At 34.6% G+C, this 13,808-nt stretch overlaps 1 protein-coding gene across 4 annotated transcripts; it reads right to left on the bottom strand.

Moving 5' to 3' along the window:
* Window positions 1-324: 324 nt before the first annotated feature.
* On the bottom strand, window positions 325-11,886 carry LOC107819734 (uncharacterized). Of its 4 annotated transcripts, none has more exons than XR_012695880.1 (20): window positions 11,676-11,886; window positions 10,437-10,748; window positions 9,716-9,904; window positions 9,541-9,624; window positions 8,940-8,999; window positions 8,183-8,227; window positions 7,481-7,680; window positions 6,876-7,337; window positions 6,593-6,719; window positions 6,289-6,486; window positions 6,007-6,096; window positions 5,108-5,201; window positions 4,765-4,839; window positions 4,621-4,671; window positions 4,113-4,190; window positions 3,778-3,912; window positions 1,994-2,101; window positions 1,165-1,230; window positions 643-811; window positions 325-550 (listed from the first exon to the last, which is right to left on the bottom strand). XR_012695880.1 is itself a non-coding variant. In XM_016645874.2 (19 exons), exons 2-19 carry the CDS (start codon window positions 10,728-10,730, stop codon window positions 743-745), a joined length of 2,394 nt encoding a protein of 797 aa, XP_016501360.1. In that variant the 5' UTR covers window positions 10,731-10,748; window positions 11,676-11,886; the 3' UTR covers window positions 325-742. The 4 variants fall into 4 exon arrangements, 1 of the variants encoding a protein (XP_016501360.1); XR_001655781.2 differs by having other exon boundaries at window positions 5,139-5,201; XR_012695879.1 differs by lacking the exon at window positions 11,676-11,886 and adding an exon at window positions 11,284-11,391 and having other exon boundaries at window positions 5,139-5,201.
* Between the last annotated feature and the right edge of the window lie 1,922 nt (window positions 11,887-13,808).

Raw genomic sequence — 13,808 nt, 5'->3', positions numbered from 1 at the left:
ATAGGTGCTTGTAAAACTAGTTCACTTATAATATTAAATAGTATGTAAATGTATTTCATTTCCTCTGCATTGACACGATCGAGTGAAACAAGGGATCTAAAGAAGAAGAGAGGCTAGACTATTAGTAACAAGCAAACCTTTTGTGTATCTCCAAATATTTTAGCCTAGACGGGAACATACCTTTATACAGTTGGACACAATATTGTCAGTTTGATGCAGGAATTGAAGTAGTAGATTTTTAACCCCTTACCACCACAGAGGAGAAATCGAACAAACCAGGAGCAGAGAGTGGACGTACTCGCAGTGAAATGACGAATCAATTCAAGAAATCGCATACTCAGAACCTTCTGATATTTCAAATAGTAAGCATCTCCAGAAATTAAAGAAAGTACTAACAGTTGTGTTTTCACTATAAGTTACCACGCATTAAACAAGGATGAAGGGAATTGAGTTCAGTATAGATAAATTAGCTTTTGCTAGAACTCCACTCGCTGTACAAATCTATCCTACATCCTTTTATGTTCTCTATTGCATAGGCTGCTTGGCATGCCTGAGTTGAAAATCGAGAAAAAAAACACGAGACTGATGTTAGATATCAGTACAAGTGATTAAATGATCGATATTCTATGATACACAACTTACCCCTATATTAGACTTTGAGCGATAAACTACAAGCTACAGATACAGGAACTTGCGTTCCACTATCACATCACGAATTGGATCTTCACATGGTGGCTCGGCTCTATTCCTTCTGGAAGAAAGAGAGTACAAAATCTGTATGTACAGAAAACATCTGTGTGTCCACGAAAAGCTGTTTCATCAATAGAAAGAAAAAAATAACAGATTAGCATGTTCTTTGAGGAAAACCAAAAATGACTTTACCGTAAGATGAAGTGAACATTTGAACGTACACAATTTTTTATATGGAAAAAGTGGCAAGTGAAGTTTATTACAATCTATAATGGGCTTGCATCACATCAATTGATACCCTAAATAATAATAATAATAATAATACAAAAAGTTTCTAGCTTCCGTATATGCAGATTCAGTATTGCAAGCGAAACTATATGGCTTCAGATAACAACAGTTGAAAAAAGTTGGAAGCATAAACTATATGGCTTCAGATAACAACAATTGAAAAAAGTTGGAAGCATAAGCACACACCTTCATAAAGGGCCGATCTCGACTTGGGAAAGACTCAATAAAGCTCTCCTTCAATAGTAGAGATACCTGATAACAAAAGGGTAGGATAAAGAATTCCGAGTTACAAGGAAGTTTCTTTACCAATTAGCGTAAGCATGAAAAGCATATGTATTTCTTCATAAAAGCTGTGATGTTTGTTACAGGAAACAAAGAAAAGAACAGCAACTAGCATACCAGTTAAGCAAAAGAGCTCACACTAAGCAAAAGCTGAGACTTTAACAATGCAAATCTTCATAAAAGCTGATGCTTACATCCACCACCAAATGGAGCAGAAAAATAGGCAAGTTTTCGGATAAATTACACTCCTACCATCTGAAACTATGTCTATTTTTTAGCAAACTATACTGTAACTTAAGTGTATCTCCAGGTTAACGGTTACTCTGGTCATAAGAGCTTCAAACAGGAACAAGCTTTACTACATTTTAGTATGTAAAGTTGCTCAAATATTAAATTACTGTTTCAATTTCTGCAATAGATAAACCGGTACATACGGTTTACAGCAGGTTAAGTGTGAGTCTTGGCGTATCCGCCGCAAGTATCAATTTTTAACTGTTCGCCATTTGTAACAGGTTTTGCCAAAGAGTCTAAACAACATTTAATTCTGAATAATCAAGTTACAGATACCCCTTGAAGCAATGCAAGTACAACTTCTTGGTCCAGTTTAATTGAGCCAATGAATTTTACTTGGTTCTTTCGTTAGTTTTCTTCAAAACACCAGAACATTAAAAAAAGAGAACTTTTTCACACAAGTAATCAGCGCGATCAAATACTCCAAGGAGAAGCTACAAACCTTATCATCATTTGATTGGACATTAGTAATTGTATGTGAACGAAGGTTTGAGCACAGAGAATCCAGGTAAGTTCGCAACACTGCTAGGAAACACTTTGCAGCTTCAACCTAAAAAAATATCATGGTTAAAACAACAATAAAGACACAACCAGATATAGCTTAAACAATAATGAACTTCTGGAAAAAGTTATTAAAAAAAAAAGGTGTGTTAAAGAGGCGTGGTTGAATAGTTATATTCTTTTTGAAGATTTGTTGAATGTTCTGCAAATGCAAAAAGAGCTTTTTCTTTGAACACTGAATCCACTTCTTTTAAAACAAGAGAGCAGTTTTTTGAATAAACACATTTTGCAACACTACTTTAAAAGCTTAAACAAGCACGTTTTTGAAAAGTAAAGACTTCGAAAAATTATGCACAAACAAACACTACTTGTGATTCCTAAGTGTTCCCTAATAGGCCATCAATTGATTGAACTCAAGTAAGATTCTTTATGCATAAGAGGGGCCACAAAAGTAAATGCTCCCTGGGATAGCTGAAGGAAGAAAAGATAAAAGGACCAGGATAATATCTTCAATAAAACTCTTAAGAGATAATAGCTACTCTACATACCTTCAGTTTACATTTTATGATTGTAAATGTTTCATATAAAAGAACAAGTATTCAGGTCTACAAATACAAATGAAATGGAACATCTCTCAACAGTTCACCGGTCTAAGCATTTCTACCAATTCACAATTCAACTTGCAAAGATGGATCCACTGGTGGAGCTACGACTTTTCTCAAAAACTAAGTGGTTACTGATAAAAATTAATACTCCCTCCTGCCCAAGCGCAGAAAACCATCTTCTACAAGCACACAAGTAAAGAATCTCAAAGCTCGCCCTTAATATGGTACTATTTTTACCCAATAAGAGGAACTCCAATTTACAGTTACATCATCATTAATCATTTTGGGTGCTGGGTCAAAAGGAGAGACAATATAAGACAGATTGAGCATCTCCAAATGGGGTAAGGATTGAAATGGTCAAATAAGTGATTACCCATTCAGAAGGAAAGGAATACTAGCATTTGCAAATGGATAAAGATTAAGATGGTTTAATAAGTGAATCACACATTCAGAAGGAAATGAAGATTGTGAATCCTCGTAACAAGGAGAAAACAACATACTAAGGTCGAATTCAAGTTCATGAGGCTCAACAACAACAACAACAACAACAACAACAACAACCCAGTATAATCCCACTTAGTGGGGTCTGGGGAGGGTAGTGTGTACGCAGACCTTACCCCTACCCTGAGGTAGAGAGGCTGTTTCCAAATAGACCCCCGACATCCTTCCCTCCAAGAACTTCCCACCTTGCTCTTGGGGAGACTCGAACTCACAACCTCTTGGTTGGAAGTGAAGGTTGCTTACCATCAGAGCAACCCCTCTTGTCTAAATTAGGCCTTTGACACTACAATAACTTTTCATTGCATTTAAAATTAACCTACTTAAGTAATTCCAAACGGGCATAACTGCATTCATTTGTCCTTCTATATCTTTTTCTTTTCTTTTGTTGTGGATGGTACAATAGACTATAGTTCAACAAACTCGCAGACTATAATCAAGCACCAAATCTATAATTAGAAATGCTTCAACCATGCTATTCTGGGAATAAAACAAGTATATCAGTGGCTTTAGTTGGAAGCAACCGGCCAAGTTAGACGAGTCAAAATATAAATCATGGTTGCCCCTATGGCAATGGACAGAAAAGGGAATGGAAGGGAAGCAATGAGAGGTCTTGGAATACCTGAACATCTGTGCACTCATAAACTGGCCTTTTCCTTGCCAGATAACTTTCTCCCACCAGTTTTGCATGGTAAGGACTTAAGCAAGAGTATAACTCCTTTTGCTGCGGAAGTTGTGGTATAGTTGCTGACTTCACCTGAATTCCAATGTAATACACAGGAAAAGAATATCCCTCTTAGAAAACTTAATCACAAGCGATAACAACTTCACAACATCATATGCATTACTAAGTAAAAAAGTTTTGATAAACAAAAACTAAGAAGACAGTCTACTGGAAAGAGGAGCAAACAATTTCTGTCTTCAGCTCACGCAATAGAAATGACCAAGTTTACGAACCTGGTTCTTGTTAGCATCTACAAGGACGATATTTGTTAACTTTGACTGAACCTCAGAGGTTTTGTTCTTCACACCGATCTACTCAAAGATAAGAAGAAAAAAATAAAGAAACAAAATATAAGTAAATTCACCATAAACAATCCCTTGTGACCTAAGAAATAAACAATCAAAAAAACAAATTACATTCTCAGAACAAGATCAGCTAATACAGGAAGAAAACATACTGAATGATTTCCCAATAATGCAAGATATCTAAGAAGAAAAGGCAGGAAAAACGATGTCATGGCACAAGATATACAAGATAGTGAAGAAAACATTCATCATTGGCAACGAGAGCATTTACAAAACCATCGACTTCTGCTCGCAATGAAACAAGCCCCTCATTCAAGTACTCCAATTGTTTTAAGAATGGCCTCATCTAACTTCCAAGAAAACCTTTTTACTTGCACATATCTTTGGGAGCCAATTATGAAAGACAAGGAAAAGCCTAAGACATGGGTATACTCACTATATAGGGAACGGGTGCATCAAGAAAATCCAGCATGTCATTTGGCAAAACCTGGGCAATTCGCGCGTCAAGAATGTTAGATAAATCAGGAAACACAATGGATCTGTTCCTTGAGGAAAAAATTCATCGCCAACTATAAGTTACCGGCATTATCAAGCTTTGCCACTGATAAGGACGAATCAAAGGGATAATGGACAGAACGCAAGCAGACAATATTCCCTGCAATTAAGTAACTCAAATTAGATTCTGCATCAAATATTTAGGGCTTCCCTAGAATATCAGTTCTAACGAGCATGCCAATTCTAAGGAAAATTGTGGATGTAGAAAGAAGGTCTTCACCTAACATGTTACATGTATTTGAAAGACCAAATCAATCTTCAAATTAATAAAAAGTGTGCTGCCTAGGCAGAACAAACTAATCAAGAAAACATTTAGAATTTGAAGTCAAAACAGCACTCATATGATGCCAAACCTGACAGAATCATACCATACAAAAGATGCCGCCAACTGATACGTACCAAATTTGAACAAACCACAACAATTTGCTTCTCCAGTAAAGCTCCCGCAAACAGTGTCAGAACCTATAAGATGCAAGTCGGAACAATAATGTCAAAAGACTTTGACAAGCATGCGAGAATCTTCATAGTCAGACATCGAGAGATTAAATAGACTTAAGGATAACTTAGATATAGGAGTGTGAATGATTTGATTATCTAAAAATCCAAAAAACCAATACTGTATAGAGCTTGAGCAATTATCTAAAAATCCAAAAAATTAAACCCATCTCCCATTCTGTTGATAAGAAAAATCATGCTTTCCCTTAACCTTCTATTTTCATTTTTAAGCAATCGATGCAAAAACAAAAAATAAATAAATAAAAGTGGAGGCCTCCGCAAGAGGTATGCTATCATAGCAGCTCAGAAATAGGACAATATTAATACAAATAATTAATTTTTAAAAATGACAAAGAAAACAAACATGTGTTCCATGTTTTAAAGAATAATGGGAGAGCCCATTTGGCAATCAACAGGGAATAAGTCATTTTACCCTTTTAACATGTTAAGTATTATTTCAATCGTATTCTAGTAAGTTTGTAGCTGGGAGCCAGTTTTCTTAAGAGGTTTTCCACTTCAAACCCATTACATTGATTCAAAGTTGGAGCATCGCGTACAAGTTCCTGTCCCTACAAAGAATGAAATCATGCATACATTTTCTCTTTAATTCAGAACTTTCTTGTTGCAACAGCTAAAGTGGATGACATTAACCCATCTGGCATTGCATTTCTCTATAAGAAATTTGATGACAAAGAGGCAATCATATCTGATAAAGGTCAAAAGGTTTTATAGTAACACTTGTCACTTATATTCGGGTTGTATAGCCACGCACGTGTTCAAGCCGCAATGAGCCACATAAGCATGCAATAGCCCAGACTGACAGAGCAGTTGCTTCCTCTTCCACCATGAGTGCATTGTGAGCCTGTATTATCAAAACCAAATTAACATAAGCTGATAATACATGGAATATCATCAATTGAAAGGTGTAGCTAGCTGGATACATTACCCAACTATCGCTATGTATATATTTATCATTGAAGAGTGAATTAAAGAGAGGGGGTGAGAGGGAGAGATGTTATGTTTTTTACCAGCAATTGCTATAAAAAGAATTTACCTCAGCTAACTCCAAACTTGTATTGCATGATTTTAAGTCAATTGTCGATCCAGCAACGTGCAAAAGTGCTTCGTCAGGTCTATGGTATTCTAAAGGATGAAGGTGATCCAGAGGATGGAACTTAATTGTTGAGCCCCTTGCAGGACATTTTAGCTGGTAATATTCACATATTATTTGCAAAGATCCATTATTGTTGGCCTACAAAGTGAAGGAGAATGAAGGGATCAGCGAAGACCTGAATAACCCACTAATTACAACCCAGAGCTTGAAAAAATACTGGGCCTATGCTAAGTAAGATTCAAACCTTTGCCCATTCTACTATATCACTATGCTGACTTGAATCATCTTGACCAGAAAAGGATGCTTCCTCCGTTTCGGTCTCATCAAAATCACTTCTAAAATGTCTATCTTCACTAGGAGAGCCCTGGAAGCTGTAATCCAAAATTAAAAGCACTTCATAGAGGCGATGTTCTCTCAATATATTGGATATGATAGATATATCACAAAGCAAAAAAAGGGACACAAATTTATGAGACAGATCATAAAGAAAAGATTGTACGAAGAAGCTAATAGAGGAAGTAATATACCTAGACGAAGATTCAGAACTTTCGCACTGATGATATCTTAAAAGTGGCAAAACAGCATGCGGTACACCCTTTTCTACCAATTGTTTGTTATCATCAGTGGAATTATCAGAAGCTTCAGGGACTTGCCTTTCAAGTATAACTTCTTTATTAGCACAATCTATGTCAGTATCAACCATATGCGCCTTGTTATCACTTCCATCTTTCTTTGGGTGTACGTACCCTTCTACAACTCTATACTCCAGCTGAGACATGTCATCAACAGTTCCACTAATCACAGAATCAGTCGTGATTGGTTGGGAGCTTTCTACAGAGCCATTCAGGATGTACTGATCTCTTTCTTCCAATGATCTGCTGGAAGGATTTTCTTCCAGATTTTCTTGCTTATCATCAATCATAAGGGAATCAAAATCAAGATCACCAACTTGTTTTGTTAACCGCTCCAATCTTTCTTCAGTGAAAATGCTAGAAAAGGGAGAAATAACAGTACTTCAGTAGGCACTAGCAACAGAGCAACAACAGCAATTACTTGCGAAGAATCTCTGAAGTTTAAGAACAACAGCAAGCATCTGGACAAGCTAGAAAATTCAATCGAAAGAGAAACAAACCTATTTAATACACCAAAGTGAAGATCGAAAAATGGAAGTCTGGAAAGAATGCAATAACAGCGGCGTGTCGTTAAAATTTGGCGGCTAATACCCAAGTGGGTATGTTGTCCATCTGAAATCATGGAAAGCAATCCAGAGGGTTTATGGACCATTTCCTCAACTAGAACACAGCAACCGTACAGAGTTGAACTATCAGCAACCTACATCAAGAAACTTAGAGTTAAAATACATACTCCAATTCATCAGCCACCAATTCTTTTGTCTAATTGCTTTTATCCTTTTACCTTAGGATGAGATAGGGAGCAGAAAAAGTAAACAAAATTGTCCTATTCATAAAGCCAAAGCTGGCACATCTATGCACAGAGTAGAAATGAAAGCTGGAAGCCACTTCTTACTGTTGTTTAATTCAAAGAAAGAGCTATTAAATGTTGGTTATAAATCGAAAGTCTACAGCTGAAAGTGTAAGGCACTTCATCTCACTGTTGTATTTTCAAGTGTGTTGCACTATTCTAAATGTACATACCTACAGGAACCTGTTTAAGAATAAAAACCAGACTACTAAGGAGACCAAAACAGCCGAAAAGTTGTGTAATTTAATAACGTTTAAGAATAATGGTGTAGATAGAAAATTAAATCTATAAACAGTTCCATGTACAACTTAATGTTATGCTCGATTACAAAAAAGAATGTCAGACGAGATACCTGAAGCCGGAACACAAAAGATAGATCACTTTGTTTAAGGTGTTCCTGGAAAAGTAGCAGCACATTAACACGTATATCTGAATGCAATAAGCTTTGTATTACACCACAAAACCAAATTTGCATGCCAAAAACACTGAAGCTAGGTTGATAATTATCAGACAGATGGCAAAAGAACAGATAAATATTTCAGTTTCTAATGGAAAACAAACAACGGGACAGAATAGTAGTTTCCTCAATATTATAACTATATTCTCTTTGGATGGAAAGAATACTTCTTTTAAAAGGGCACTACACTACTCCAGCTCAGGAAATCATTTGGAGGAGTAACATGTTCATTTAAGCATTTTTTTTGTTTTACTGGTCACTAAATATTTGAAAATACGCCAAATAGCAGATAGTAGTCCATTAATTTACACATCCTTGTTTCTACAAGAAGCCTAAATCTAGTAAAAGTATAGAACCCACAGAAATATAGTCCATCAATGGAACCTAGAACATCCAGATTCTTCTAGTTCAGAGTATCCACTGCAAAAATGCATATATGCTTAAAAAGTCTCTGAAAAAAAGTCTTTGTGCCTGCATAAAGCCTTCAGTCATTCTCCTATGAATATCTAATTGTCAAATAACGTATTAAGCCTTTGACAGAGTATTTTTATCAGCTGCTTTGCAGTAAATCCCACTACAGTTTGCCTTTTCTTACAGAAATGTGTTCTTAATTATCACTTCGGAGCTTATTATTGAAAGGAAGCATCACTACCTGACCCAGAAGTATTTCATTTAACTCACTCATTGATGGAGTTCTCTCAACAGCATGAACCTGTAATCAGATGCACCATTATTGAACTGTCAGAAAAGATCAACTACAAGTATGGCTGAAAATATAAGGTAGAGATGCAATAGAAAAGACATTATTGTTTTACCTGGTCTAAAATACATTACATTCCAAGTTCAAGCCATATTTAATTTTATCCTTTTTTTCCTCCCGCAAGGAAAGGAGATTGATGCTCACTTAGTTTGTTTTATGACTTTATCTTAAATCAACTAGTCCTTTTTTATGTTTATTTTTCTTTGTTTTTTTACCTCAGGTAGGAACAGGTAAATGTAATTGCAAGATGCGTGATCCATCACCTATAATATGTTGGATGCTTCAAAAAAAGTTTTTTGCTTTCTACACCTATAACTCTTAATTCTTTACAGAAGTTGACCAACTGCAACCATGTTGAACGCTTGAAATATTGCAAACTAAATCTCCCCTATATATCAACAATACAAAGGAAACTACCCCAAAAATTCCACGAAACCATCATATATTATACGCCAAATAAAAGGGGAAAGGGGCTTGATAGGGATAACCCAACCTCTACTCCAGCGGGAAAGCAGAATGAGAGAAGATCCTTGTATTTTAGTGGGAGTTGCTTCTCTGGAGGGTAAACAAACAAGACCTGAAACACAAAGAAGTAATAACATCTTATAGTCCATAATAATTATATGGTTCTATGTCTATGCAAATTAAACCCCTAAGAGATTCAACACCTGAGGCTCAAGGTTAGGTTCCACACGTGATTGACTTTGACCACCGAGTGCGCTTCTAAATCTCCCTGGGGCGTCTAGCTTTCTTGAAAAATAAAGCCTTTGAAGTGCTTGAATATCACAGTTAGGATGGAGTCCAACAACTACCATGCTCTCAAAAAGCCTTGACGGCTCTTTCCAAACTCTATGATCCTGCAAGCTTACATAATATAATTATCTAACAAAACCAAAAGAACTTTGTCCTCGTAGTATAAATTGAAAACCAGGAGTTTAACATCTATCATTCGCCATCATCAAAATTTTAGGCTGGAATTACTCCCTCCGTCCCAATTAATGTGGCACTTTTCGCTTATCAAGAGTCAATTTGACTAGTTTTTTGAGATAAACTGGATTAGATTAACTTAATATTTTACAATAAAAATTTAGATATTCAAAAACTATATAAAAAGTACTATAAGTTGCAATTCTTCTCATGAAAAAATACATCTTAAAATGTTGGTTGGTCAAAATTTACATAGTTTGAATCTCGGAAAGCGAAAAGTGCCACATAAATTGAAAAAGAGGGAATAGTATTTAATTTGTAAGAATAATAGGAACGAAGTAGCATTTGGAGCAAATGCAACTAAAACCAGAGTTAGATCTTGTGGGGAACTTTAAATGGATAACTTAATTTCATGCAATTTAGCATACAGCAAAAAGCTCAAGGGTAAGGCATACAGCATACCAGGGATTGCAACTGAAACCTAGCCCACTGACGCTTTTGGCTAGTTAGTATTTCCGGGTTATAGGCCCCACTTTTAACTTGAGGGGGACTGGATAAGCCTTTCATTAATCTAGAAACTTGACGCTGAAGTTTCTGAAGCTGGCTACCACTATCATCTTTAGATGAATATACCACGGAAGGTCGTGGTGACCGAACAGCAGCTGCAGCAGCAGTAACAGCTCTTGCAACATCTTCCGTTGTTTGAAAAAACGATGCACCCCAACCTGGGCTACCAGACTCTTCAATTTTCTCCATTCTCAAAGCTACTCTCTCCTACAAATAAAATCAGAGGATGTGATTTCAATAATATAAACTAGAAATGCTTGTATTTTGGTGCAGATTGCATGTCAAAGCCCGCTACATCGAAAACCAAATAAAGTAACAATCCAACCAGTCTAAGTTATTTCAAGTTTCACCAACATCTGCCTCTATCAAGGGGAACAATAGTTTCTTTTTCTTCATTTGATAACTTTAAATTGTTCTCTTTTTTTATTAAAAGAAAATCCAAGTCCAAGTTAAAATTCTGCTGAGGCATCAAGAAGTTAAAAGTAAATGAGTAGTATGATCGTCCTTGATTATTCATTTTATTCCTTTTAATCAAAATATGACTATTTATCATTAAAACAACAGCAAATTTATTTACCAAATGTTAACATAAAATTGACAAATACTTCATAGCAACCCAGCAGCTAGAAAGCATATAACTACAGTAATTGCTACATCAAAACAATTTTCTTTTTAAAAAAAAAGAAGATCTTTATCATACTATAGATCATAAAAGTTGCACTCAGGACTAATCACAAATTACTTTAGTCCAGTCTTTAACATATAGCTCCTGTTCAACTTCTGATCAATCGAAGAACCAAATCCGTACAACAATTATAAGTATATCCAAGCTCAAAAAGTCACATAAAGTAGACTACTTCTGTGAACTAATTTCTTAGTAAAGGTAAAAAAAGATCAAAGCTTTTCACCAAATAGCCACTAAATTTCAAAATATCCTAAGCAAAAGCCCTATAAATATGAACAACTTGGGTTTAACCAAAAATCATTTAACAATCCAAATCAAACCATGAGGCAAAAAATAAAAATGAATTACTAAATTAGGAAACAAGATGTAAACATCAAAAAAATCAAAAATCAAGAGATTTCCACATAAAAATATCACACAAAATGAGGAAATGAAGAATAAATTGTTACCTAAATTTATCGTCAAATTGGGAAAGACAGAGAGAGTGATGTTTTTTAGATACGTAGGTATCTATCAGATATAATAAGAGAAAGGGGGATTTAGACAGATGAAAAAGAGAGTAATATTCAGATTCTGTGAAAAGGAAGAAACCCCCAAAAGAGAAAGGTGTAAGAAAGAAGAACAAGAAGCATACATGTATGTTTTAATTTTAATTAAGAGTTGCTTAGAAATTAACACAATTAGACAAATTAATTAATACACCTAGTAGCATTTCTTTATTTAATTAATTTAATTTTATAAGATCTTCTGAGGAAAATACTTTAATAAAAAAATAATGTCACGACTAAGAGAAAAATAAAAAAGTGAACCCTAGTGTTTGACGAATGATACAACGACATGAGGACAGTCGTTTTTAATTTACTTTATTTCGAGAAATGCTTTTAAAAAAATACATTTGTTGAAAAGTAATATATGACTATATGTTTGGCTATTTAATTAGAAAAATATTTTTGAGTAGCAATTATTATTTGACTAAAGTTTTAAAAAATATTTCTAAATTTATTTTTCTCAAAATTTCTTTTCAAAATAATATTTTTGAAGAAAAATATTTTTTCTCAAAAATTACTTTTGCTTCTAACTTTTTCCTTTTAAAAGTTTGGTCAAACATCTTAATTTTGGAAAAAATACATTTAGTAATAAAAAAGACACTTCTAGCCAAAAGAAACTTGACCAAACATTTGCTCAAAGGATATGGAACAGGGTCCTAATGTGGCTTCGGATGCAACCACATGGTCTGAAATCATGGAATCAGGATTGGAGATGGGCAATGAAGAAAGCTAAAGGCAAATCTCAAGTAGCTGTTACATTCAACATGATATATGTCGAGATAATCCGCATGATATGGTGTGAAAGAAACAATCGAGTGTTTGAGAAGGCCAAAAGAAATGTTGATGAAATGGCAAGAACTATAGCATGTGTATGTAATGTTAGAGCTAATGCCGGAACTAGGAGACTACTGCAACAGTTAAAATTTTGAATAGTTGTTAGTGTTAGTTGACTTAATAGTTAAAAGGTGAGGTGAGGGATTTAATTTATGTATAGGGAGAGACAATTACAGTACAGAGATATCTGACTGAGTTTAAAGTCAGGTATGATTTTATAATGATTCACTTGATGATTAATAAAACTCATTTAATTACAAAAAAAAAAAAAAAAAACTTGACCAAATAGGTTATTAGTTATTTTGGGATTCGACTAATTCAAATACACATCGAATAAGTCTAGTGCTTAAATTCGAAGGTATTTCTAGTGCTTAAATTTGAAATTTCTTATTAATATTGATGAAAGGTCCTTATTACCTCCACAATAATTTTGGTCTTAATTTAAAAATTATAAAGAGCTATAATGTACAAATAACACATAAAACGTTGTTTAACCCTTGTTTGTTTGGTTGAGATAGAAATTTAGAAAATAGACTTATTCTAGGATCAACTTTCAAGATATTCTGGATTGTATGACTTTTTCTTTTTTGACACACTATTGTTTTCCCTCTATTTTTTTTTCTTTTTCCTTTTGGAGTTTTGTGGGGATGGGTTTTTTTTTTTTTGGGGGGGGTGGGCGGGAGGGGGGGTTGAAGAGGTTGGTAGTTAGCTTGGAATTTGGATGTATTTGACTTAGGAGATATCTAATCTAATCTAACTGTGTACAAGAATCTTATCTTTTCATTGCTTTCACTTTGTCTCTTTACTTGAAGTTAATTATGTTATTTTTTTTAAGTTTCGCTGTTTAATTTACAAGGAGTTATTTATAATTTTGAAATCATTAAATTATTGATTTTCTATACACAACTGTACTACTGGCCCATTTGAAAATGTTTGTAGCAATACACATGATGTTTTTTTGTTTTCTTTTTCAGAAAAAAAAAAAGGTTGTCCCCAAAGAGACCACGAAGCATGATGTTGGCTTTTTAAAAATCTTTTTATATATTTTTTTGGCGTAATGTTTTAGGAATAGTTGTACTGATTGTATTTAGAAAAAAGGTTCCTACCTCTAAAGAAGTTCGGATTTTTTTCCCCAAAAATCTTCTTCATTTCTTGTTCTCTACTATATAGTGCCAAAACTTAAGTAGTAACTCAACTATA

The sequence above is a fragment of the Nicotiana tabacum genome, chromosome 10, assembly GCF_000715075.1.
Source record: "Nicotiana tabacum cultivar K326 chromosome 10, ASM71507v2, whole genome shotgun sequence".
Taxonomy (NCBI): Eukaryota; Viridiplantae; Streptophyta; class Magnoliopsida; order Solanales; family Solanaceae; genus Nicotiana; species Nicotiana tabacum.
This window is presented reverse-complemented; position numbering and strand designations above follow the sequence as displayed.